The 26,230-nt window shown below is 36.2% G+C and overlaps 1 protein-coding gene across 4 annotated transcripts in view; it reads right to left on the bottom strand.

The window, feature by feature from the left end:
• Positions 1-26,230, bottom strand: part of ptprua (protein tyrosine phosphatase receptor type Ua) — a 261,984-nt gene that overhangs the window by 180,021 nt on the left and 55,733 nt on the right. For all 4 annotated transcript variants that reach the window (XM_058754100.1, XM_058754102.1, XM_058754101.1 and 1 more), the window contains exon 2: positions 19,268-19,396. In XM_058754100.1, the coding sequence (XP_058610083.1) occupies positions 19,268-19,396 (129 nt within the window). The remainder of the gene's footprint in view (positions 1-19,267; positions 19,397-26,230) is intronic.

Genomic DNA, 26,230 nt, shown 5'->3' with positions numbered 1-26,230 from the left:
TCATCACTGTTCGTCTTGTACTCACATCACTATCGTTTGAACAAATGTAGGCGTCACTGATAAAGCCTTCTGCTCCTCTGGTGATATTCTACGAATTATAATAATAAGGCTGTGTTTTGTGCTGCTGAAGGCTGTTATCTCAACAGCTCTTACACTAGAGATCATTTCAAGGTCCGTGTCTGACACTATTAGAGCCCTTCAATCATCTTTATCAGAACAAAATTCTCTTATCGGTTTAAAACACACTATGCAACTACATATAATAAAATATACCATACATCCTTTAACAAAGACCATGTTCATGCTAAAAACATTTTGGGAGTGATTTAAATACAGGACTAAATCTCCAAAATTATCGCTGTGTGTGTACAGAATATAGAGTCACTCCCAAACTCCCAATGGTTGACAATGAGAAGTACAGCATTGATCTGGATTTGCTAAATGGATTTATCTGTGGGTTCTGCACTTCTGTAAATGCAACACAATTCAAAACACTCAAGCAACAAAATGTTCTGCCGAATGTACTGCCAACGTTTATTTGTAAAAACTAAAATAGACTTCAATATAATTTCTACCGAAAACTGTATGTCATGTATTTAAATATATCTGTGATCATAAAGTTTCAATTTAGTATATATTCATTCATTCACTCACTCACTCACTCACATTTAGGCTATTATTTAAATTTTTTATTTACTTTTACTCGTTGAACATACTGGTTGACACAACAGTTGAAATGCAGTGGAAAATGCATTCTAATGCAGGTATCAGTTGGGTAAAATGGATTGTAAAATGTGGTTGTCACTCAAATTAACTGAACTCAGTGTGTACAGTACAGAAGTAAAGGTTGAATTGAACAGAAGGTTAGGGACAGGTTTGGTGGTATGAGTAGGTTTAAGGGTGGGTCAACAGTGTAATTATAAATGTAATTACAGAAATTAATTACAGATGTACTTACATACAGGTATTTTTAAATATATCAGTACAATGTAAAGACATGTATGTACACAATAAGTGCATTGTACCAAATGATTAATTTAAATGTAAGTACACAGTAGTTAAGGCCACCTAATATAAAGTGGGACCGAAAAAAAACAAAAAAAACACACATTTCAGTGTCAATCTGCATTAAATCACAATAAAGCAGGAACTGTGGTGTCATAAAATGTCAATCATAAAATGGCCATTTTGATCAAATAAGACAATGTTAAAAACATTCAGAGAAGACCGAAACATCATCTCTCTCAATATTAGTTCATGCACTCACTTTCTTTGTTAAGAAAGTAAACACACACACATACAAATAACCTGTGGGCAGCAGCATAAGCATCAGTGTCACAGGTCTACATGGAGTCACGGACCGATCCAGAGGAATTACCAAGACCGGCAGAGAATGTGCTCGGCTCTTCACTCTGTATTACTGTCAATGGCTCTTCATGCGTGAGGAGAATCCGGCTCAGAGAACAGAGCGCTGCTCTAAAACCTGCTGGACTGCCTCGAACTGCTCTCGACTGTCCACAGAGACGTCCCAACACAAATCAGACTCGTAAATGACTGATTTGGAACACTCTCAATGATCAGCAAACCCTCGAGCCACACAAATAACGCTCCTCGTGTGACATTTGACTCACAACTGATTCCAACAGAGTCTGGTGTTAGCATGTTGCTAAGCTAACAATGGGATGACTTTATATTATAGGAGAGAAATGGGAAATCTTTGTCATAGTACATTATTAGAGGATACCTTTGTGAGAAAAAAAAAGAAAAAAAAAAGTGTGCTTAGCTGTATTCAGTGTGCTCGTGTAGTGTAGGCACCTTTAAATCTTTGAAGTACATATTTTTATTTTAAAAAATGAATAAATCAATCAAATACTGTACTTACAGCTACTGTTAATGAAATAAAAGGCAACTTAAATAAAGTACACTTTCATGACTATGTTTCTTAACACACTTAAGTGCACTTTTAAAAACTGCACTCCATAAAGTTGAATTAAACATTTCACTGTGTTTTAATGTTTTGTCATGCTTTAAAGAAGTGCACTTGATGTAATGACCAACATACTTAAGCACATGTAAAGAACTTGATTATAATTGTAACTGTAGTGTTTAATTTCCTATTACATTTAAGGTTAATATATTTGAATTGCACTAAACTGAAACTTCATTGTTTGTTTGTTTATTTATATTGTTTATTTATATAATAGAAATTACATTAAAGTATATTTTAGTTTACCATTAATTATTGTCAGTATTCTCAGGAGTAAACTTTAACCATATTTCAAAGACAACAGAAGCAGTTACAAAATTGCAATTAAATCCTACTTAAGTGGGTCTAAATTTCAGCTAAATGCATTTAAAATAAGTTTAAACAGTGATGCATTTTTATTTATCTGCAATTAGCGTTTCACAATGATCAATTAAGTGTCCAAAAACATTCCAAAAGTGTGCTATTTCCATAATAAGTACTTTTTTCAAAGTGTACTTTTTAAGTAGTATATGTGATTTAAACTTTTATGTGAAATATGCATTTATGGGAGTTTGTTCACAGCATACCAACTTATATCAAATAACATCACATAAAACATGTCCTGTGGGGAAGCGCTGAGCTTTCCAGTCTGCGCTAGCGCCTCCGTTTCTATAAGCGAATAAGCGACAGCTCCTGAGGGAGTCCTGAGCAACACATAAGACACATCTCAAAAGTTAGCACCGTTTAAAGGCCAACCGACTCTGGAAGAGAAGCGTTTAATCCACACCACACCGCCTCAATGCTTTTAATTAATCTATTTCATGCCCTAACGATACACACACCGCCGTTCGCCGCAAAAGTGAAGAAGATTCACCGTCTCGCCAATAGTCTGACAAGTGCACACGGTTGTGCTTTGAAGTGTCCGAGCCTTTGAGCCTCTTGTGAGGATGATATGTGCAAGCGGTTTAGGCTGCTGAAGAACTGGATTACATTGCCTCTACTTTTCCAATTAATTATCCGGCTGTTTGGGAGATGAGCACGAGGGCACCGCAGGGTTTCTGACTGAGAGCCCACGTGCCCCGAAATAGAGTAATGAAGCCCAACGAGTGCGCAGCGATAGAAAAGATGGAACTTTGTCCAAGTGAACAGCAGAAATAGCTTTATTCAAAGACGTCTGTGGGTGTAGTGTTGGTTTTCCACACTCAACCATCTTAGGAGAATTACGTAAACATGATCAAATTTAATTAAGTCGCTTTTCCCCGCTCACGCTTTTGATGAAGTGTTTGCGGTTCAGCTGAAGTGAGACACCGAGACCGAATTTGGAGATACAGACTTTAACGCGGGAAAAGTATTAGCTTGGGGTCAGTAGCAACTCCTGGCACAGTCCCTGGAGACCGAAAGCAATGTTTAAAAGGGAAGGAAACCATTAACCTGAGGGAGGATATTTTCCAAAGGTCAACCGATTACAGGGCTTTTGTGTATAGTGGCGGTTTTCTGGGTAAACCATTCAGGTGATGATATTAGTGCTGTTTGCCTGCTTATACTGAGAGTTAGTGATGTGAAAAAACCCTCTAACTTGTCCATCATCATTTGTGCTATAGACGTGAACAATGCTTTAAATCATGTGGCTTGTTGAGGAGAGGCGTGCTCATATTTTTCTGTTTGGTTTCGGGGAACGAAAAGTCCCTGAATTCATGAAACCCCTGGCTGTATCTGGGAGCTAGAATATCAGAGACGTGGGAAATTGTGTAAAATTCACCAGATTCTCACATTATACCAGTCAAAATTACTGTTCTTCCACAGGCATGCACCAGTCAAATTCACTTCAGGAAATCGAGCTTTATAGGTACACCATTAACCATTCATTTCTATTATAAGTGACTAACGACTAGTAAAATATTCCAAAAGAGTAAAGGCCTGTTCTAACTATAAATAAACATATGCTATCATTCACTGGTGTGGATGCTAATATCGTTATCTTTATAGTTATCGTTCTTGGTGTGAACGGTTAATAATAATAATAATAATAATAATAAACTAAAAAAGTAAAATGTTCCATTTCCTTTGTAAGATTTCAAAATGTAGTGCAAGCTCGACTAAGCATAATATTTTTTGTGATTCGATTAAAGAAAATAATATATTTTTTAAAATTAAGCAATTAAAATATTATAAAAAATAAAATATAAATTTGACCTATATAGCAGCTGGGAAGTCTGACTCTTTTTAACATAGATTTGCACATGCTATGCAGTGGGAAAAATAAACAAGATATTAATAATTGTAAATGTGGAATTGTATGTTTCAGTAAAATAAAAAGGGTACATTTGAATTCTAATCTGCAATATAAAATTGTAAAATTGTAAATATTAAATAGCATATAATAGTCTGTTGCACTGCATGTTTCAGAGTAGATCAGTTCATCATGTGATTCCAGTGTTTTCAGTTATGCTTTATTTTCACATTCACATAATTTCCAATATTTTTGTGCACAAATGATTACAGCATTTCATTGAACTGAGACATGTTTCTAAACCTGTTTTCACAGAAGCTGCCATTTTCTAGCAAAATAAACGTTTGAGGGTTTAATTACTTGGAACTGCAACATTAATTTCTTTCAATTTCCTGCAAAATTAAGACTTAAGTATTGTGATTTTACTATATAATATAATTTATATATTTTATTTTTATTTATTTCCTTTTTTTTTGTATAGTGCAGTTGTTTTACAATAGTAATATATTACTGTATTTGTGAAATATTATTATTATTATTAATTTTTATTTTTTTATTTTTTTAACAAGAATGGATGAGTAATTTGGTCCATGTTTGCTTCCAAGTTGCCTCATGAAAGTCTATAAATAATATGGCCAACAAAATAAATGGTTGTAGCATCTCAAAGGCCACAAATCCGGTGGTCTCCAGTCCAAACTATAAATACCTTTCTGTGTTTGATGTATTTGACGTTATAGGTCCATATTCAGTTTAAAATGACACTCCTATTATATTCGAATTATATGCAAAGCCCATGATCAGATATTAAACCTCGAAGGGTGTTTGCAGCTTCGCACCATATGTCTCTGTGAGAATATAAAAATGTCTTTGAAAGTTTTCTGAAATGCATTTTGAAATGGTTTTAGGAATTCTATGAACTCTGAAGCTTCCGGGGGTCACAGACCGCGCACATGTGAGCTAAGCCAGCTAATAAGCATGAGAGCTGGAAAAATAAAGCAGCAAAAACAAAGAAATGCCCTCCAGTGAGAGACTGCTGGACTCAAAGAGATGTGTTTTTATTCTTTCAGGCTCGGAAAAGGACTGAAATTTGTCTGTTCCCCTGTTATTTTGTCCGAGGGGCTTTCATTAAAATAACAAACATTGACTTTGGAAAAGCCATGAAAAGAGTAATGACTTTGAGACGGTGTGTGGTGCGTGTGCGTGCTCGGGCCGGGGGTGACGATCAGTCAACACGCGCTGAGATAGGAGATTTTAATTATCTCGCCCTCCCTGCAAAGTTTACTATTTGTAGAGCAAACTACATCCTGCTGCTTGAGCTGTACACACAGAAAAATAAGAGCTTTTGTTTACTTTCAGGAAAAGACCAGTCTGACATTTCCCCTTCTCGCACGCCTCGCTGGAAGTGTCTCTTTCAACCTCCTGATATTTATATTCCTGCGCTAACGCCGTTTCCCAGCATCCTTATCGTCTGGTCCTGTCAGGGCTCCGGCTGGCCGGGGTTCACAGCTGTCTGGAGGAGACGTCTCCTTACATCTAACTTTATTTCGGGAAAGAGAGACAGGCACTGAGGAGAGAAACCTCCCTAAACTAGCTCCATTGTTAGAACCTACACATTTGGACCTCGTCTCAATGAAAATAGATGCGATGTCCTGGAAGGGTCACGCATTACGCTCTGATTGGTTAGATGAAGGACGAGCTCTGCATGTGCTTTTTCAGTGCAAAAACCTCTGTCTCATCTATGAATCACCCACAATCCATTTAAGCATTAACACTCAACACCTTTACCATTAATTTAAGTCATTATCATTATTTTCTTCTACTTAAATGATACTTACAATAGCAAAATTAATCACGTTTCTGTGAAATTTTGGGGGCAAAAAAAGGGCCGTTGTCTTGTCAAAAATGTCAGCTCACACAGAAGCCACTTTCAAACCCAGCAGCTGTTTAATGTGGTCAATTTGTGTGATCAACACAAGTAAAATCTGCATGGGAAACTTTTCCACCATCGCTCGGAAGTCCTGATAGTGTGGATTCCTGTTTAAATGACTTGATATCACCACTAAAACGTTGCCGTATATTAAGTGTGAGTAAAGCTTTAGTGCTAAAACCAGGCAGTAAACTGAATTGTATTTAAAAGAGATGTTTGTGTACATTTTCTATTGACCGAGGCTGCAGCAAGTCATCAAATGAAGATGAAATGATAGAGAAAAGCATTTCAACTGGAAATATATCAAGACATGAAGTGTAAACAAGCGCACTTTCTGCATCTGAATGTAATAATTGACCATTACGGATTTTTTTATATATTTTTTTTTTTTACACAGGACAGCATTTACTTATCTTTTGACATTTTATATATCAGACTATTTGAAGATAACACGTTTACAAATTACTGCAATAAACAGCATATTTTATTTTACATAATATTTACTAAATTACAAATAAAAAAACATGATAAAAACATGATAAAAAATAAATAAATCGGTGAAATAAAAAGATTTACAATTTAGACAGCAATCTCATGATCTTGATTTTCTATGAAAATGATCTTGAATGACCAATTCTATTTTATTATGTTTAATATTGATTGATTGATTGAGATTTCTGTACAAAGGCTATGCCATATTTTTTGTTTGTTTTTTAGTTCATCTCATTGCGCAGACTTCTGAAATGAATTGTTTTATACTTTTCAAAAATATTTGAACATTTTGATGAATGAAATGAAAATCACTTGGACATGTTCAAAAGAAGATGTTTGTAGAAATTACGTTATTTTTCCAAAGCAATAAAGTGACCTTGAAAATCGCTTCCAAATTTAGTCGTGTCCTGCTCATTAAAGTGAATTTCCTTCTCATTAACGTTAAAGCAACCGGCCCATTTTTGGTAGCATCTATGAAGAGTGCTAAGAAACGACGAAACTGATTTTCTCCCAGCGTACCGTCTCTGCCTCTCCTCAAATCTGTGTTATCGATCAGCGTATCGAGCTCTGAAAGTCCTATTTAGTTCACACAGACGCTCACCTAATATCATCCCATTGATCGGCAGCTAAAGTCAGCGTGTTCGACATCAAACAGGTTCACGTATGCCGGGATGTTCCAGTACTGCAAAAAGTGTATTCTTTTTAGCATGTTTACTTTCATCAGGGACATAAAAAATTTCCACCTACACACAAATGCGAACAAATCACGCTGAAGTTGTTAGCAGATAAACAGCAATCACGGCCGGACAAAAGAGGTGATAATTGCAGCCGAGTCCATCAAAACGCATATCAATGGTGTCTGAATGAGTCTTATCTGCAGAAAGATTTCAGTGTATCTGATCATTTCAGAAACAAAGCGTCTTTTGTGCTTTAATTGGGCTGCCGTGTGGGTCCGGGAAGAGAGACTCAATCAGTAGGCCATCGAGGGACTCATCCTACGTGCTGTCAGTCAAACGCTCCTCTACACGATAAAACGGCCAGATTAAATTGCCTTCTCTGCTGCTCAGAATTAGGGTGGGCTGAAATTGTGTTTTTTTTTCCCTCATATGAAAGGCTCCAAAGCGAGAATTGATCTTCAGTGAAATAACTTTGGCTGCAAGAGATGGAATTGCAGGAAACAGGATTTTTATGAAAAATGCCTCTCGCCGTCACGGGTGTCAACAGACATTAGCTATAACGCTGGGGAATATGATGGCGCTCTGCTGTACTGATGTAGAGGAACGCTGATAGCAGGTAGCCATAAACAAACATTTTGTTTTTATGATATGCGTTAGAAGTGCACTCAAAAATATTTAAAATGAGGACTAGCGATATTGTCATTTATTATAGCTGCCGGGCCCAAATGTTCCTTGTAATTTGTCTTATTTTTAAAGATAAAGTGCACCTCAAAACTGTGCCTATGATACCTCAAATAACAAATGCATCCCCTTTGGAAATTAAATATATATGTGATTTAGGAGGAAATATGATCTTACCCTATTTTACAAGTTGATGGGTTAGTGTGAATTTCCATGATTTGATTAGAGTGAAAATTATTTTCATTAAAAAACTAAGCGAAGGTCCACCATTAACACTCAGTGGCGATGAGAATGCATGAATTTTCCACCATTATACCAAAATGTATACTCACAAAACATTGAAATGTGTTGATTCTGACTAAATAAAATTTCTGAAAGCAACATATACTGCTAATATTTCATCAAAGTAATATTACATTACATTAACATATGTATGTAAGTTTGTCAGTCTAATTTTCATTAGAGCAACTGGAGATTCGGTTTGGTGAATAAAATAACTATAAAAAATAAAACTATCACTAATAGTAATAATAGTGCACTTTAATAATTGTATATTATTGTTTTTTTGTTTTTTTTTTAAATAAAGTAATACATAAAGTGTGATAATACTACTATATTTTAAAATAAAAATTCAGTATTAAATAAAAATACAATTATTTTATAGTACACTTTAAAAATACAATGCTAATATTTACATTTTCATTTTATTTATTTCTTTTTCTTTTTTATATGAATTTTCACTATTTTCAAACCTAAAATCAGCAAGCTTTTATTTTGGCAGGTTACCAGCAAGTAAGTATATGCTCATGAATGAATGAAACAGCACAGTTTTGGGAGCGCATAGTCCAGATTTATGCTTTCAGTTTGAATGGAAACCTACAGTTAGTCGATCTAAAACGGTGATTGCGCATTAACAGCGGTCAACCATGTTGTTACACAAATTTGTTGTCTGAAGTTTTTGGTCGTGCACCACTTATGTGCATCCATGTATATAATATAGGCTATATTTAATGCTAAATGTTAGCAGATAGCTTTCTCCATGTATTATAGACCATTTTTACATCAACAATATTGTAGCAGTCAATGCAATTGCTTTGGACTCAAAGCAGAACGTACTTTGACAGGGCCATTAGATTTGGCATGACACTGGTTGATTTATTTATTACTGCATATGAAAATCTAAAATAGCATCTAACCTTCCACCACTATATCTGAACAATTAAGAACACTTTCCGCTGAGCCGTTTCATTTGTCATTTAGAGGAAACAGCTTTCTTTTGAATTTGGAGAACTATACTTCATTAAGCATAATCAGACTTTTAAAAGACAAACACAGCTTGCACACGCACCCAGACACACATGCGGTTGCTGATGAAAACGTCAATGCATTCTGAAGCTTTAATTAAGGGCTGTGACATTGCACAAAAAGACTAAATAAGACATGTCAGTTGTACTCACAACTCAGCTCCATAGCCATTATAGTCTTGACACTTCACTGAAGAAATTAAAATTTTTCACTGTAATTTCAGAAATTGCACAGCAATAAAAATATGCTTAAGGTCGCTCGAGCTGTCACAATTTTAAGACGTTCACAAATCATTGATTATGCATTACTGTTATTTGTTCCCTGTGTGGCTCTTTCTGTGATGACAGAACATTTAATGACAGACTCCTTCCTGTCAAAATTCAAATTTTTGTTCAGGGAAAAAACAGATATTTGCAACACAGTATGTCTGTTTCATCAGCTTGCATTACCATAATTATGAATCTTACAGCATGAAGTCTGGCCCACTTAACAGGCTGTTTATTCTGTTTATTCCATAGAAACCAGCCAATCAGATTAAAGCTTGCCATATAAAGTTCTTTTTTGTGTACAATATGCATTAGATGGCCAAAAGATGGAAAATAATTCGTATTTTAGCACTTTTGATTCCATCGTCCCGAAGTCAATGGGATTTTTGAATGTGTTTTTTGGTGAAATACCTTAAAAAAGGCTTGTGGTTACCAAAAGCTCAAGATATTTTCACATTTAATCAACGACATAAAATACACCCTAACAACGTCCCTTTGTGATTTTTTAAAGCTTTACTTGTTTTGAAAAAGTCAGTGGTTAACAAGTGGTTAAGCGGGTAAACCACTCACTAGTCACTTTCACAGGTTTGTTGTGTTATTAATTGAGCTCTAGCAAGCTATTCAAACTCAAAGGGAAAATGCTTTTTAAATATTGGTGTATTTTGGAGTCATGTGACCGTGGTGTAGTTAATTTATAGCCCACGTTTATCTTTTTACTTCTAGCTATTGTATTTTCAGGCCTTAAACTTCATTCAAGTTGTGTTCGGTTGTAAAGAATGTCTTTACGGACACAATGTGTAAGAATCACAAACGTTTGTCTCTCACAGAGCTTATTTTCTGCAGCAATCCAAAAGCCAATGAAAAATTCCTACAGCGTTTTTGTCGAGTGAAACCAGGGTGATGTGAACTGGATTTGCCTGCAAAAACACCTCATCACTGCAGCACTCAGTGCACCATGGGCGGTCTAACCCGAGGATACCGCCTCGAACTCTTGAAATACCCACTCATATTTTCTGGGAAGCTGTCTGGTGTCAGTATGACTGACTCACGGTGACTTAAAAGGTGGCTTTTGGTTCATTATTCAAATGACCGTCCATTTTAGCAGGACTCACACTAATGGCAGTGAACAGCCCATCATTATCACTTCACTTATCACCCACAGATCCCCCCCACATACACCTGCCTACCTGGATATCAATTTTCCTGACAAGACCAGTCATCTCTGTTCTGATGTCAGTCCAGCCCTCGCTGTCTGTCTTGCGCTCAAATCCCCTCCAGAAATAGACACCGCACCTCATAAGCAGAATCAAGGCTCCTCGAGCCCCTCATTCCAGCTTATATGTCTCCTTCATGGTTTGGCAGGCAAACAGAGTTGGGATTGTTTGCCTGCGGAGGGTAAACTATGCAACGGCGCACTCTGTGCTTTATAAACAACCACATAACTTTTCAGCACCTCAGGACGAGACGGTAATGACTTCAGAGACTCTCCAATAGGTGTGTGAGTATTTCTCATAGACTTCCAAATGAACCGAATCCACACGAAGCCCACAATTCCATCATTATCTGCTCATTATTGTACTACTGTTGCCCAGGGCCATGAGGGAGAGCTAATAGAGGAACTTGCTGCTTCCAATTGGAGTCAAAGAGAAGTTTTGTGCTACCTTTAAAGGAACATTTTTCTCAGAAAATGTGTCACCAAAATGAAGCCTGTGCAGAAGCTCTCAGTGCTGTTGCATTTTTAACCATGTCACTTCATGATCAGTCACATAACGAGAACCAGTGGTGTTTTAGTGTCAGTGATGTCAAATCTGGTGCAATGCGTCCAAAAGCATAATTTTTGAACTGAACACAAAAGCAAATGTGATTGTTAAGCTCCAGCAGAGGGGAAAACTATTGGTGAAAGACTCGTTCCTCACATAAAGCTGTCATGTGTTCCATAGTCATATGAAGCATGTACTACTTTTATGCCATTTTTGAAGTTTGGAAATAGAATTACAATAGGTCACACTTTATATTAGGTGGCCTTAACTACTATGTACTTACATCAAAAAATAAGTACAATGTACTTATTTTGGTCATACTGTATTTCAAAACACTTCTGCTGCTATTGAGGTGGGATACGGGTAGGTTAGAGACAGGTTTGGTGGTATGGGTAGGTTTAAGGGTGGGTTAAGGTGTAAGGGATGGGTCAACAGTGTAATTATAAATGTAATTACAGAAATTAATTACAGATGTAATTACATACAGGTATTTTTAAAAATATAAGTACAATGTGAAAACATGTATGTACACAATAAGTGCATTGTACCAAATGATTAATTCAAATGTAAGTACATAGTAGTTAAGGCCACCTAATATAAAGCGGGACCTTACAATATATCCAGCTGGTTGTTGTTGCAGAATAAAACACTGAAAAAAGTGTATATGCCTTGCCGTTACTCCAAAAAACATTTTATACTTGATCCGACTGAATAAATTGAATTTTCTGTTTTGTCATTGAGCTAAAGTAAAATATAAGTTTTGTTGAAGTAATTTAAACTATTTGCTTCAAATCAAATGACAATTTTGCATTTTGTGAAAACCATCATGTTACAGACCTGATGTCAGTTAACTTAATTAGCTGCTAGATGTTCTCCCAGCTGAATCTTTTCAAAATGTATTGCTTTTTCAGCCCTTTGTTGACCCCGTGCCAACTTGTTTGAGACCTGTAGCAGGCACCAAATTTCAAATATATATATATATATATATATATATATATATATATATACACAGAAAATTTATTTGGTCAAACCTAAAGCTACCTGCCACATAAGTAAATAATTAAACACAAAATATTGATGAGTTGAAATATGTTATTAGCTCTTTAAACTCAAACATAGCCGTGGGAACTAGAGGTGCTGAGGGTGCAATGCCCTCAGATTATTTTTGTGCCCCTCCATCATCCCCAGGATACTTAAGTTTTGTGATTAATTACATATTGAAATGCTCAGATATTGTATTTTTCTTGCACACCTACAGTTCTCCCTCACTGACAGAATTGCATGTGAAATGTTCATAACATATTACCACAATTTTAGATTCCAACGTGTAAAAAGCATGCACGTCCTTGTGCTTTTTATGAGCCGTTTTCTGAAGCTTTCTTGCTTCCCAAGACGAGCACCGACAATCAGCACAACAGTTCTTCAACTGCGCTCTAGTCTCTAGTCAAACACACTCAAACCACTGTAGCCTAATGTAATCTAGTAACTATACGCACATCATAATGTTTTAGGCAAGTACCATGTTATGTCAAAAAATATTTTAATAAGAATGAATATATATATTTAACCTGATCTCATGTTTAATAAAAATACATTTTAAGTTTCTAATTATAATGTTGCATGTTGATGATTATTCAAAACAATCAACATATTATCAAAGAACATACAATATCAAATACCAGGCAGTGACAGTATAATAGCCTAAGTGAAGCTGTCTGCAGTGTATGATGAATCAATCTCTTATTTGCATTACATGTACATCAGCTACATCTGCACATTGTTTCTGATAAGAGAATTCGCCAAAGTGCAATATTCAGTCAGCGAGCACACTGACCAAATCCCAGGCATATCAGATGTAAATATTTAGTAAAATCCCCTTATAGAAATACTGAATTAAAATTTCAAAAGCACAAATATGTATTTGTTATCAGGCCTGAAAGGGTTAATATTAGGATTTTGTCTAAAATCCCCCACCGCGGCCCCGCCAGATAAAATATGTTCCTGTAGCTATGAACGCAAAGCAACAACATCAATTAGCGTTAAGACGAACACTTTCAACAATGCTACCGTAAGCCTGCCTTTGACAGTAAATACAGTCAGTAAACGAGACACAAGATGACAGCGGTTGCGTTTGAATGAAACAAGCGAGAACGCAGCATTGTGATATTAGAGATGTGAATGAAGCGCAGCTCTGAAATACTCATATGAGTGTGTGCTATTCTGCATTTCTAATGATGACGATTCTTTTAATAACATACCTCGGAATGTTGCAACTGACCAATCAGAATCGAGTATTTCAGGGAGCCTTGTAATTACTAATGTTATCTAATGGGGCCGTATTGTAAAGTGTTACAAAACATTCTTTCAGTTCTGTAGTTGAACTACAGTAACTTCATCCACCCTAAATTCTGAAACTTCTAAAGACATCCTCAAACTCTCACAATGCCCCAGGCCTTCAGTTTAATTAGGATTTATTTAAGCCGGTCTGATACACCATGTCGTCTTAGAGAAGTTAGTGCTGCACTTTTTTTTTTCTTTGACGTCTGACAAGCGAATGGCATCTCTCCCCTCTCCTACGCCTTCAAGCTCATGCTAAGATGTTAGAAATGTTGCCCTTCTTGAAAGCACTTCTTGATTGGGAGTATAAGAGAATTAATGGAGAGTACAGGCGTTGGGAAGTGAATAGGATTAACACAACATTGGATTTCTGAAACACATTTGCAATTCTCATTGGGCAGTGGTTGCCTGTGCCAGAGTTTTTGGTAGCAAGTCATTGTTTTTCTTTGGTGTCCTTGCAAGTTAAATCCTATGGAGCCACTAAAGAGAAATGGTGATGAAAACTTTGCATTCTCTAATGAGTTTTATGTCCTCTTGTTGTTGTGATGAAATATGTGGGAAGAAAAATGCAAAGAGTTCCTCAAGTAAACACAAAATGCTCCCCTAAGAACCATGGGATTTGATCCATAGATCTGCAAGGCCATTAGAAATGAAAGTCCTTCAAGAAAAGGTATTTAGTGTGGCATTAAAAACTTTAAAAACATTAAAAACAGACTAACTCACTACAGCTCAATATTAAATGAAAGTATTACTTTTATACCTTCCACCATTTCAGTCTACTTTCGTATTAAAGAAGATATAGACACGGTTAATATCGTCGGCTTAGTTAATTTTGAAAAATGTTCCAAATTAAGCTCATTTTGCAACTTGTTGGACCAGAAAGCATTTCTCCGAAATTTGCCGCAGAAGTTAAAGTGAAAGTGCCACAACAAATGCTTGTCAAATGTTCATGAGATTCCACAGCATGACTCCAAACAGGTGAAAGTTTTCTCATTCTGATGCAAGAACAAACTGCCATTAAAGCTTATTACCTCTGCCTCTTATTTCAATAATATATTCAATCCATTTCACTAATCAACACATTACAAAGCAGCGTGAAGAGCGTCAGAAAAGTGCGAAGCAACAAGTCGATAGGCTGAAAGCTTGTCTTATTACACCTTGACATCAAAGACAGCAATGTTTCCCGCATCAACACAAATGAGCATCTCAATCTCGTCAGGAAACAAGGGGAAAATTGGCCCGTGCTAATGTGCCATTTAAATGCAAAGAGCAATTTCTGCAGCGCTAGTTGAGATTTTTTGCTTTTTTGCACCTGATCTTCAAAGACAGCATGTCAAAGTTTTAGAGCAGGTTTGACATGTTCCTGCAGCAGGGGGCAGTGGGAAGATCATGGCACGCCCGTCTGTTTGAAGTCAAGCTCACTAAACTCAAGACCAGACTCACTTCTGTTACCGATCCAAAACATGTCTAGCTTTAATGATCTAGTATTTTTTGTGTGCAAAAGCTCGAAGCATAAACAAAGAGGTGCTCTCCATAAACATGATTTATTACTTCAGCTTCAATCAGTGTGTTTATATGCACAATCTTAAGGGCGTTCGATTTCTGGAGATCACTCAGGAGTTTATGTGCTGCGTGCTAGCAGGTGTTCCTCCTCGAATGCCGTCTCCAACTTCATGAGTCATCAGAACGCTGTCTGTACTCCCATAGCGTCGCTGTTCATTTGCATAAAGTTGACTTAAAGATCACCGACGTGCTGTCGCGCATGTCACTGGAAATCAGCAACACTCGCAGAAACGGAATGAACTTCCATTTACACCAATTATAGGTTTCAGTCAATAACCTTAATGTTTTGAGACAGCTAAATGCAACTTGTCAGTGGGCTATAAACTTACAGAAGCTATAAAAGCTTTAGTTATAATTTTTATATTTACACGCAATGACACTGATTTTAACGCATAAGGTAACATGCATCTTGCAGATTCTTTTTATAGAGTGCAAAGTACGAATGTTCTCTATGGATCTGTTTGTAATGTTCTGTGTTTGAATTGAAATGAAAACTGTCATAATGTATTACTCCTCATGTTGCTTCAAACTCACAATACTAATCTTCACAACACTAATGAAGATATATTGGTAACACTTTACTTGCTAAAAAAAAGTAATCCATAAAATGTGAGTGATTTAATCAAAATCTTCTTAAGAGTCACAGTTGCTTTATATAATGAATAGGTTTAGTTTAGGTGATTTTATTCACATATGAACATACAGCACATCAGATATGGTAAATTAAACTCAAATGTATTTGCTTAATACATAAGAACAAACCTGTTGGTTCTTGCAGAATCTCAAAAGTATTTGCATGTCAAGCAAGCCCTTCCATTTACCATACTTGCTGTGCTCTATGAGTCAGGTATGTTTAGAATGACATGAGGGAGCATAAATGATGAACATTTTTGGGTGAACTATCCCTTTAACAGTCGTCTTTTATCAGGGAAACGTCATTGTTTCAGCAAAACCTGATCAAACAGGGCTACGGGGCTAACTCATTAATTGTTTACTCAATCAAAAAACTTAATCTCATACATTATTTTAAATAGAATTTGTGTAGAAGTATGAAAACAATTAGTACGGAACAGAATTAATTAGTGCACCTTTCAAGGCAACATGTGAAACCTTGAATTGCATCAAAAGTGCAAAATTTGAAATACAAAAGATTACTAGAGTTTTCACAGAAGTATCAGTATGCTACAGATCCTGTCTGTTGTGTTAGACCCGCATTACACCCGTCTACCTTTCCTCTCTCTTTCTGTGTCTCAGTTCCCCTTCATTGACATGCTGAACATACCCCAGTATGGATCAATAATATTGAGCAAATAGCACCCAATAAACTAAGCTGTTGTCTCAATTGGAGTGTCTTTAGCAGCTTTGATGGAATTTAACTCTCCAGATAAGAGCAGCATTGGACGGCTACTCAAAGAAATGTCAACACAAAGTGCCACAAGATTGTCTTCAAGCTTCTTATGTCCAGTTAACAACATTACGTGCCACTAGAATGGATCCAGGGTAGTAGACAGTTTATATCACACTATGAGTAGTACTAGATCACAATAATGGTATATACATTAGTAATAATATATATATATATATATATACCGTATTGTCCCGAATATAAGACGACCCCCCTTTTTCCAGATGTACCTGTTGGAAAAAGGCTTTTTGAAAACCAAATCTTGTTTTTTTTTTTTCTCTCTCTGTAAAACACATTTATTCTTAAATTATTTTCATATTGCATATTTTTCCAATTCTAATTTTTGTTTTGAAAGTATGGTAAATACTGGTAAAATGTACCAACAATGACATGAATTTTGATATACCATTGAAATAACAGGTAGCCCATCTGAATTATATAACAATTAGGCTATCCAACTCATAGTAGCCTACCAAAATGTTATTATCAGTAGACGTGAAATCTTATTGTAGTCTTCAAATCTGGGTACTGTCTTATGTTTTAAAATCACTTACAGAGGAAGTTTGGTCCCATCAGGCTAACATGACAGTCACGATCATGCTGCTGTAAGCTTTTCTTTTTCATTTGTTTTCATTCGCGATCTTTACAACACACATTACATATTTCATGGCACACTCGTTTTATGCGTTTTTGGCGCCACCTATTGTTGTGGGTGTATTATTGACATGTCAAATAATAACCCTGAATATAAGACAAACGCGTTTTTTCAGATGTATTTCCAAGGAAAAAACATTGTCTTATATTCGGGTCAATACGGTATATATATATATATATATTCATAATCAAATGGTTTACATTAATAATGGTAATGTCTATTGTTGCACGTCTATATTGTGTTGCACACAGATATATTGCTATCTTGCTAAAAACAGCTGAATTTCTTCAACTGTATGATGATTCATGGATACTGACTATACTGATGAAAACAAATATTACAAAACACAATTGCGTCTGTGAGAGCACTTAGACGTGTAAAAACCCATAAGCGCGCAAGAGTGTCCACATTTTCACATCATACAAATTACTATTTAGACTCGACTGCCATTTCTAGAGCAGGAAAAAGCCCTGTGTGTTTCGGTAGCTCCCCATGAACCTTGTGGAGATGTACAATTACCGCTGAAAACCATCTGAACTCTAAGCATGTTAACACACAACTCCTACCTAAACGGCAGGACACGGCCTGAAGTGATACTAAAAGCACATTTATAAATGTAAGGACACAGTGTATTTCTGACATTACCAAAGACACTTGACACCATGAGTTGACATAACACTCTTTGCTTGTGGTCAAGATAAAAAGTATGAGGTTCATATTTCCTCATAGGAATGTATTTTCTTCCTACAATGAAGAATTTGAAAAACAAAAGACACTGAAAGGGTTACTCCACCCCAAAATGAAAATTTTGCCATTAATCACTTACCCCCATGTCGTTCCAAACCTGTAAAAGCTTCGTTTGTCTTCAGAATACAATTTAAGATATTTTGGGTGAAAACCAGGAGGCTTGTGACTGTCCCATTGACTGCCAAGTAAATTACACTGTCAAGGCCCGGAAAAGTATGAAAGACATCGTCAAAAACTATACGTTACGTCAAAATTATGTCACCGTAATTTTACAAAGCTACGCGAATACTTTTTGTATGCAAAGAAAACAAAAATAATGACTTTATTCAACGATTTGTCTCCTCCGCGTCACAGTAGCGCCATTTTGGAGAATATCCACTGGACGCAAACAGTGTGCTGTTCTTTGTCAGCTGCGCCATATATATTTTCACCCAAAATATCTTAAATTGTATTCTGAAGACGAACGAAGCTTTTACAAGTTTGGAACGACATGGGGGTAAGTGATTAATGACAAAATTTTCATTTTGGGGTGCAGTAACCCTCTAATGTTGCATGTTTACACAAGCTTTGCTCCAAAACCTAGTAGGCTACTTTAGGACTACATAAGATGCTACCATCTAAGGCAACATCCTAACTATCATGGGTGACATGTTTTAAAACACACAAAGCAGTAGGCTACCTCTCTCACTAAATAGAGTTTAGTGTTAGTATGTTGCTAATCTAAAAACGTGACACTCCAGCACAAAATGACCTTGCCACAGAGTTCCTAAAGGGGACACAGTGATGGAAACAAATATATGATGGAAGGAAATATATAATTCCAGTTGTTTTGAGTGTGAACACAAAGTTCTTTGGAATACTTTTGCAAATTAACGCAAATGTTTTGCAAAAGAATACAAAGTTACTCAGGGGTTCAGAATACTTTTGCAAATTAGCACAAATGTTTTGTGAAAGGACGCAAATGTAACCCCTCCGGTCCCAACCATTTTGCGAGAGAACACAAAAGCAATGGAATATAATTTTCCTCTCATTTCCATTTTTTTCCACATCACCATGTCTCTTTGATGGCTCCATAATTCTCAAATTTTTTTTTTTTTTTTTTTATCACTGAGGTATGCAGTGCATTCTGGTATTGCTTTATCCATTAAGGATACATGCAGTGCTTTCTTAGGTTTTACATATAAAGCCAAATCACATATTGGAAACATTCATATTACAATCGAGCATTCATTACAGCACAGTACAACAGAACTCACCTCGTGTAAGGTCAGAGGTCATGTGAGGCCAGCTGTAGGTCCGTACAAGCTGCCAATCAAAATCATCTTCTTGTGCCTGTCTGTATTCACATAGGCTGGGGTCGGAGTCTTCCTCAAACGTGCAGCCAGCTGGAAAGAAAGAACACATTGTTAGAATTAAACTATATTTAGATGGTCACTTTACATTGCGTTTTGCTTTTGTAGGTCAGTATAACTGATCTTTTAAATATTTTGAAAAGTAATATATTCCAACATCCTATAAGTGCAACATAAGTCATACTTCAGTTGAACTTGGCAACTGTAAACGTGCAGAAATTTACAATGATTTCACACATACATGGCGACAATGTATGTCACCTCTTAAAGGTGCAGTAGTGAAAACAGCTTGCTCAATTACAAGGCTCAGTGAAAGGACAAAAAATTCTCATGTGAAACTAAACTGCGTCTATTTTTGGTGCATTAAAACCTGACCAACATTTTGAGAGAACTTCAGGGAAGAAAATAAAATGTTGGTAATGACCTCTTTAAAGAACAAACAGCCAAAAGCTACACATTTTTGATCACATGCTTAAAACTTTTTATGAGAACAGTAGGATGATTGCTGCTTTAGGCAGATGATGCATTTCTGTAAATAACTTTATGTGAGTTTGCTAGCTTTGTAGTGGAAAAGGAACCTCAGGGCTGTTTTGTTTGAGGAATTAAATATTCCGCACAAAACTACGACTTACTTTGTAGCGGTAATTTTTGACATAACCGACTCAAATCTGTTTAGTTGTTTGCAGAGAGAAAACATGGGTTTTTCAGTCTAGGCTGATTGGAAAAATGTGCCTCTACCTACATTTTGGAAAGCTCCAAAAACATACCTACAGTATACATACAATTCATTGCAGTTTGGCTGAAATGAACACTAGTGGCAGTAAAATACCAATCATTTTTTATTCCTTTTGAGACAAATCATAACGTGACTGATTATGGATTAATTAAGACTATTTTCACAAACGTCTTTGCTACAATACTATGATATGACCTCAAAACAAACTTACCACTTAAACTAATACACTTTGACATTTGCACCAAATAATCAGCTCCATATATATGGCTTTTCTGACATAGTAAACTTGCTCTTTAGCACACCCGGTTATAGCACAGCACTGGCAATGCAAGTCAAGATAAAGGAGCTCAAGGACTTGCGAAAGCAGGCTAAAATGTCATGGCTGCTTCAGTTTTAGGTTATCTCACGTTTGCTTTTGTTAACGCTATCGGTTGTTAGGTTTAGTGTAGGTCGTACGTTATGTTCAAAGGCTAAAGCTAATTTTCTGCCACTCACCAGGCATTTCATTTCTGAACTGCAGCGATACGTACAACAACCAACCAAACAAAGCAGTGTCAGATTTCTGATAAAACTGAACATGTTTGTAGCACCACTCACTGGGCGTTTCACTTTGAAAGTGTCGGGAAACATGCAAGGAGCAACGTAATATTATTTTGCAGAAATGTCACCACAGTTAGGTTTTTCCGATGAACCTGGTTGGGATTTTTGAACAGTCGGACTGGATTTTAATCATTTTTTTTTCCCATTCGAGGTTCAGAGTAACTGCAATATTTTGAATTCACTCGTTAATGCTCTCATGTGGCATTCATTATTAGTTATGAATTTTGGGCACTATATATGCAATACAGTCATTTTTGTTTATTACTGGACAATGACAACAATGTCAAAACAAATGCATCTGTTTGGGGTTCATTACTTGTTAAATAACAGTGCGAACAGTCAGTTCTAAAAATTGGATTTGGAAAACCAATTGGAATTGTGTGTAGTGTGAAGAAAGGTTAATCACCCGCACTAAAACTAACGAGGCAAACAAAAAGACACTCTCGACGGTGCACATACTGATGTGGCATCATCTCAGGCAAAAATGATTGAGTGCCACATCTGAACTCAGACTCCAGCTAAAAGCTTTTCGGTGCCTTTTGTTTTCCTTAATTGCATCTAATAGCTCTGGTTTTCCTCAGCTCTGTGTGTAAGTGGAGGTGTGTGTTTCGGGGGGGTAAAGATGGGTCAGGTAGATTGCTGTCAGCTGACAAACATCAGCATCACACCAGAGACACAGAGACAGAGAACGAAACACACATAATAGTCTCATCGCCAGTGTGAGGTGACCCACTACTGTGTGTGTATCTTTGAGAAACATGCTATCAGCAGGCTGCCAACAGAAGCTAATAATACTCCATCTAGAGTAGCATCTAAAAACAGAAGCACACATGCTCTCACGCTACATTACGGGTGGCGAAATTATAGCCACCCAGACCGCGGAAAGTGGATCAAACTACTCGCACAAACAGCAGAACATCTCAGTAAAGACATGTTCTCTCAGCACTCAGATTCTGATTGGTCAAATTTACACTTACACTACCATTGAATTGCATTACATTAACAAATACACTACACACGCTTTTTTTTTAAGAAAGAAAGAAATTCAGCTTTGATCACAGGAATAAATTCCATTTTCAAATGTTTTCAAATAGAAAACTGTTACTTTAAACTGTTACTTTTGAATGGTAGTGTATTTTTGTATAATTACCCTAAACTGAGAGGTAATAATTAATCACTGTCCCAGGCAAGCACTTCACTAATTATCTGTGCTAGTCTGTCGTATTACACAGTGCTTTGTTTATACTCACCCCAATTTTTTTTTTTTTTTTTTTTTTAAAGACAAACATTTATATTTAAGGTCGAGTTATTTCGGCAAGTATCCACATATTTTGTGATAGTGATTGGCTGACTGTACATCATCCTGCTAATTACTGGATAATGTACAGTCAGCCGGTCATTATCGCATTATCGCAGCCGGTCATTATAGCTGTCTGTGACGTATATGCATATATTTGAACCATAAATGCACATGCATTATGCACTTTGTATAAGAGTTATGTAACCATAAATAGCAAAGACAGCAAATCAGTGCGTTTCTATTGGGCTTGAGAACTTGTCTGCATCAGATGTGAGCGGCATATCACAACACGTCCAAACTAATTCACTCTCATTATAATCAACGAAGCTGTCTTCACTGAAAGAGCTCAGCTGACGGATGCTGCATTTCTGTGTTTGAAGTTACATCAACCACTTTATTCTTCCCATCTGTCTGAAATAAAATGATCATTTAGAAATGCCAGTTTTTTGTTTTTGTTTTGTTTTTTTCTATGAACTTCTGAGCATCACATCAAAGCAAGCTCGTTATTTTCTGCCCTTTAAATTGACATTTTTGTTGACTTAAAAATTACAAAATAATTTTGAACACTATTCTTATAAAAATACAAACGAAAAACAGATGCAAAGTGGATTTTAATACTAAATGGAATTCTGCTGAAAAGAGTGCAGGATTTTCTTGAGAGTGCTGAGCTCACAGGTGATTTAGACATGATGTAAGCGGAGAATACAGATTGAAATGCTACTCAGTATAAGATTTATTTAATTTTTATATATCTCTTGTAAGGCTATACTTGGCAGATGGCCCAAAAACATACAGGTGGTGGCTAATAATACATTTCCTATATACAAGTTTACTCCTGAATCATTGAAAATGCACAGTAAAAATTGACACTAAAGAATCATTATGTATTATCAGTACTGTCTGAGGTCACACTTTATTTTAATATCCAATTCTAACTATTAACTAAAAACAAATTGCGTTCCCTCAATAAACTCTTAATGTTCTGCTTATTGTTAATTAGTAAGATAGTTGTTAAGTTTAGGTAGGGGATCTAAAATATGCTCATGCAGAATAAGGCATTTATATCTGCTTTATAATTACTACATTTACATTTATGCATTTAGCAGACGCTGTTATCCAAAGTGACTTACATTGCATTCAAGTTACAGTTTTTTACATTTTATCAGCTCTTGCTTTCCCTGGGAATCGAACCCATGATCTTGGTGTTGTAAGCGCCATGCTCTACTAGTTGAGCTACAGGAAAGCTGTAAATTACTAATAAACAGCCAATAGTCTACATGCTAATAAGCAAATTGTTAATAGTGAAAAAGTCTTAACCAGTCTGTAGGTGCACAAATGATGCATTTACATAAAAAAAACCTGTTATATGTTTGACGGCACATGAAAATGATCAAATTATGCAACGCATCTATTGTATTCAGACCACAAGACCCTTCACAGTTTGTTTAGAAAAGGTTTAGCTCTCTGGCGTCTTGAAGGATCCATCATGACCGCGTCTCTACTGGATTAAAACACTGCTTCTCGCAAAACTACAAGAGCAGCTCTCAAGGAAGTCTTTCAGTTGCTTTAGTTGTCAAAATTAAACAGCAAAGACAGGCTTATATTACATGGGTTTATAATCCGCAGCTGCCATCTCCAGGCATTTAAGAGCAGGATTTTCAGATCAGTCCGCAGTTGTCTGTGAAGGAACTCTCTGTCATTGTAAACACAGCTTTACAGTCAGAGCTGCCATCATCAGAGGCTGCGTTCTGTGAAAAGTAAAGATAATGATTATTACAGAAGAGCCGTAAAGCTTTTATCATCACCACTACCGTGAAAATTACAATGTCAAAGATTATTATCTCTCTCTTTGTCTCTCTCCGTTCTGCTGGTGTGAAAGTCTCACAGTCTTTCCACTTCAAACAAACACATATTCTCCCCTCTCCTATGAACATTGTATATATAATATACAGTATGTATATGCAATAAATTGATTACAAATGTATTTACAGTCACTTTTAATGTTACAAAATAAACTGAAAACTGCAAAAAATTATGTATCATGGTTTCCACAAAAAGTTTAAGCAGCAGTTAACCGTTTATAACTGTTTTCAATAGATAATAAAATTCAGCTTTGATCACAGTAATACATTACATGTTAACATATTTTCAAATAGAAAAAAAAAAAAATTAAAAAAAAAAAAAAAAATCGCAATAATCAACAATATTACTTTCTTTTCTTTTTTTTAATCAAATAAATGCAGCCTTGGTGAGGAGAATAAGATATTTATTTCAGAAATTGTTGTAGATAAGAGTTTCTTTTGGGCCTCAGAAAGCTCATAGTCTCATAGCAGCATGATATTTTAAGGTGCTAAAGAGGCTGGCTGACTCGGTGCCAGACCCACTCATGGACTATGGTGAGGGTGGCTCCAGGGCCCGCGCTCCCTTTGTTTGTTTACCTTTCCATCTGTTGCTTTAATAATGCAGAGGCATTACTCCAGTCTCAGGCATTATGAGCACACAGCTCATCTCAAACTGCCTGTGGTGTGTCTGACTTCATTTTCAGTCCAGTTGTTGACTCAGTTTGAACTACTCTGTCCAGGCCAATAACATACACTCACACCTGACAAAGGACACATTCATGCATTTTGCTGCACTATTTTTCTTTCTTTCTTTCTTTCTTTCTTTCTCTTTCTTTTTCGTTCTTTCTTTCTCTTTCTTTCTTTCTTTCTTTCTTTCTCTTTCTCTCTTTCTTTCTTTCTCTTGTCTCCATATACGAGTGGTTGATAGCCCCTAACCCTAACCTTGACTTGAAGATAACTTAAAGGCTGACTTCTTTCCATATTGTGAAATATGATTTTTAGCATCATTACTGCAGACTTCAGTGTCACATGATCCTTGAGAAATCATTCTAATATACTGATTTGCTGCTCAAGAAACATTTCTGATTATTATCAATGTTTAAAACATTTGAAAAAAAAAAAAAACGAGTGAGTAAGTAAATAAATAAATACAGTGAAGACTGGAGTAATGGCTGCTAAAATTCAACTATGCATCACATGAACAAATTTCATAAATTAATTGTACTGTTTACTACATACGGTTTATACTGTATTTTTGATCAAATAATTGCATTGTAGATTTTTTTTTTTTTTTTTTTTTATCCACTATTCATTTTGTGATTCAAGGTTCTTCAAAGAAACAAAGTTATTGAAGGAAACAAAGTAATATGATTTCAGTTTACCTCTTGATTTTATGTTTTGTTATTGGTGGTGTTTTTTTTTTTTTTAATTATTATTATTATTTTAATTATGGCAGATAATATTAATTTAAAATATTTATTTTATTTTTTTATTATTTTTTTTTTTACATTTCATGGTTGCCAAGAACCCTGCGCTTTTACACACCAAGCCGACGCCGACGAACTACTGGCGACAGAAGCAGACTGCGTGGTCGGCTCACGTCGGCAGAGACTGGGTTTCTCATGCACTGGTTCGCCAGCTGAACAGCCAATCAGAATGATCAGATGGCCCGACTGACCGACGAGCTCCGATGCCGATTCCACATGTCAAATCGGCCGGAAAAAACCCGACGAGGACCAACTTCAGCCGACGGTGCAGAACACACTGAGAAGGTTAGTCAGCCGACGAACAAATACTGCCCGACGGCCGACCGTCGGCTTGGTGTCTACCAGGCTTAAGGCTGACGTGAGGTTAAAAGAAGTTCAGTGACTCAAGATGCCATTCTGTTCCATTTAGGCATTTGTAGGACACACACACACACACACACACACACACACAAATACTATCATTGCCACTGTGGCACTGTCTGAAAGAAGCATGTTTATGGGTGTTAAAGTTGCTCAGCTCTTTTAACTGCATTGTGTTGACACATTCCACTGATGTTGCTCATTAGTGCGGGCTCTGCCTATGATCCTTTGCTTCTGCAAGAGCTCAGTTATGCATTTAATGAAATAATAATTATTTAAAACTGTGTGTATATGTGTGTGTGTTCCCAGAGGAAATGTTATTGCTCAGAAGTTGCACATTCATTGCACAGGAAATGTGTATGTTATATTTCTTCAAAACAGCTACCAAAACTGCTTTGTAAAAGTAGTTTTAAACTCAGATCATTTGATGAGAAATGTTCAAGTTCATATTGAAATTCTGACTTTTAATTGCAAACTTTGTTGAGAAAATGCTAAGTTGGTCATTAGCTGCTCCAAACTGGTCACTGGCTTTTCCAAAACCTT

This window comes from Onychostoma macrolepis, chromosome 19 (genome assembly GCF_012432095.1).
Source record: "Onychostoma macrolepis isolate SWU-2019 chromosome 19, ASM1243209v1, whole genome shotgun sequence".
Lineage (NCBI taxonomy): Eukaryota > Metazoa > Chordata > Actinopteri > Cypriniformes > Cyprinidae > Onychostoma > Onychostoma macrolepis.
The sequence above is the reverse complement of the archived record's forward strand: the minus strand, read 5'-3'. Positions and strand labels throughout refer to the sequence as shown.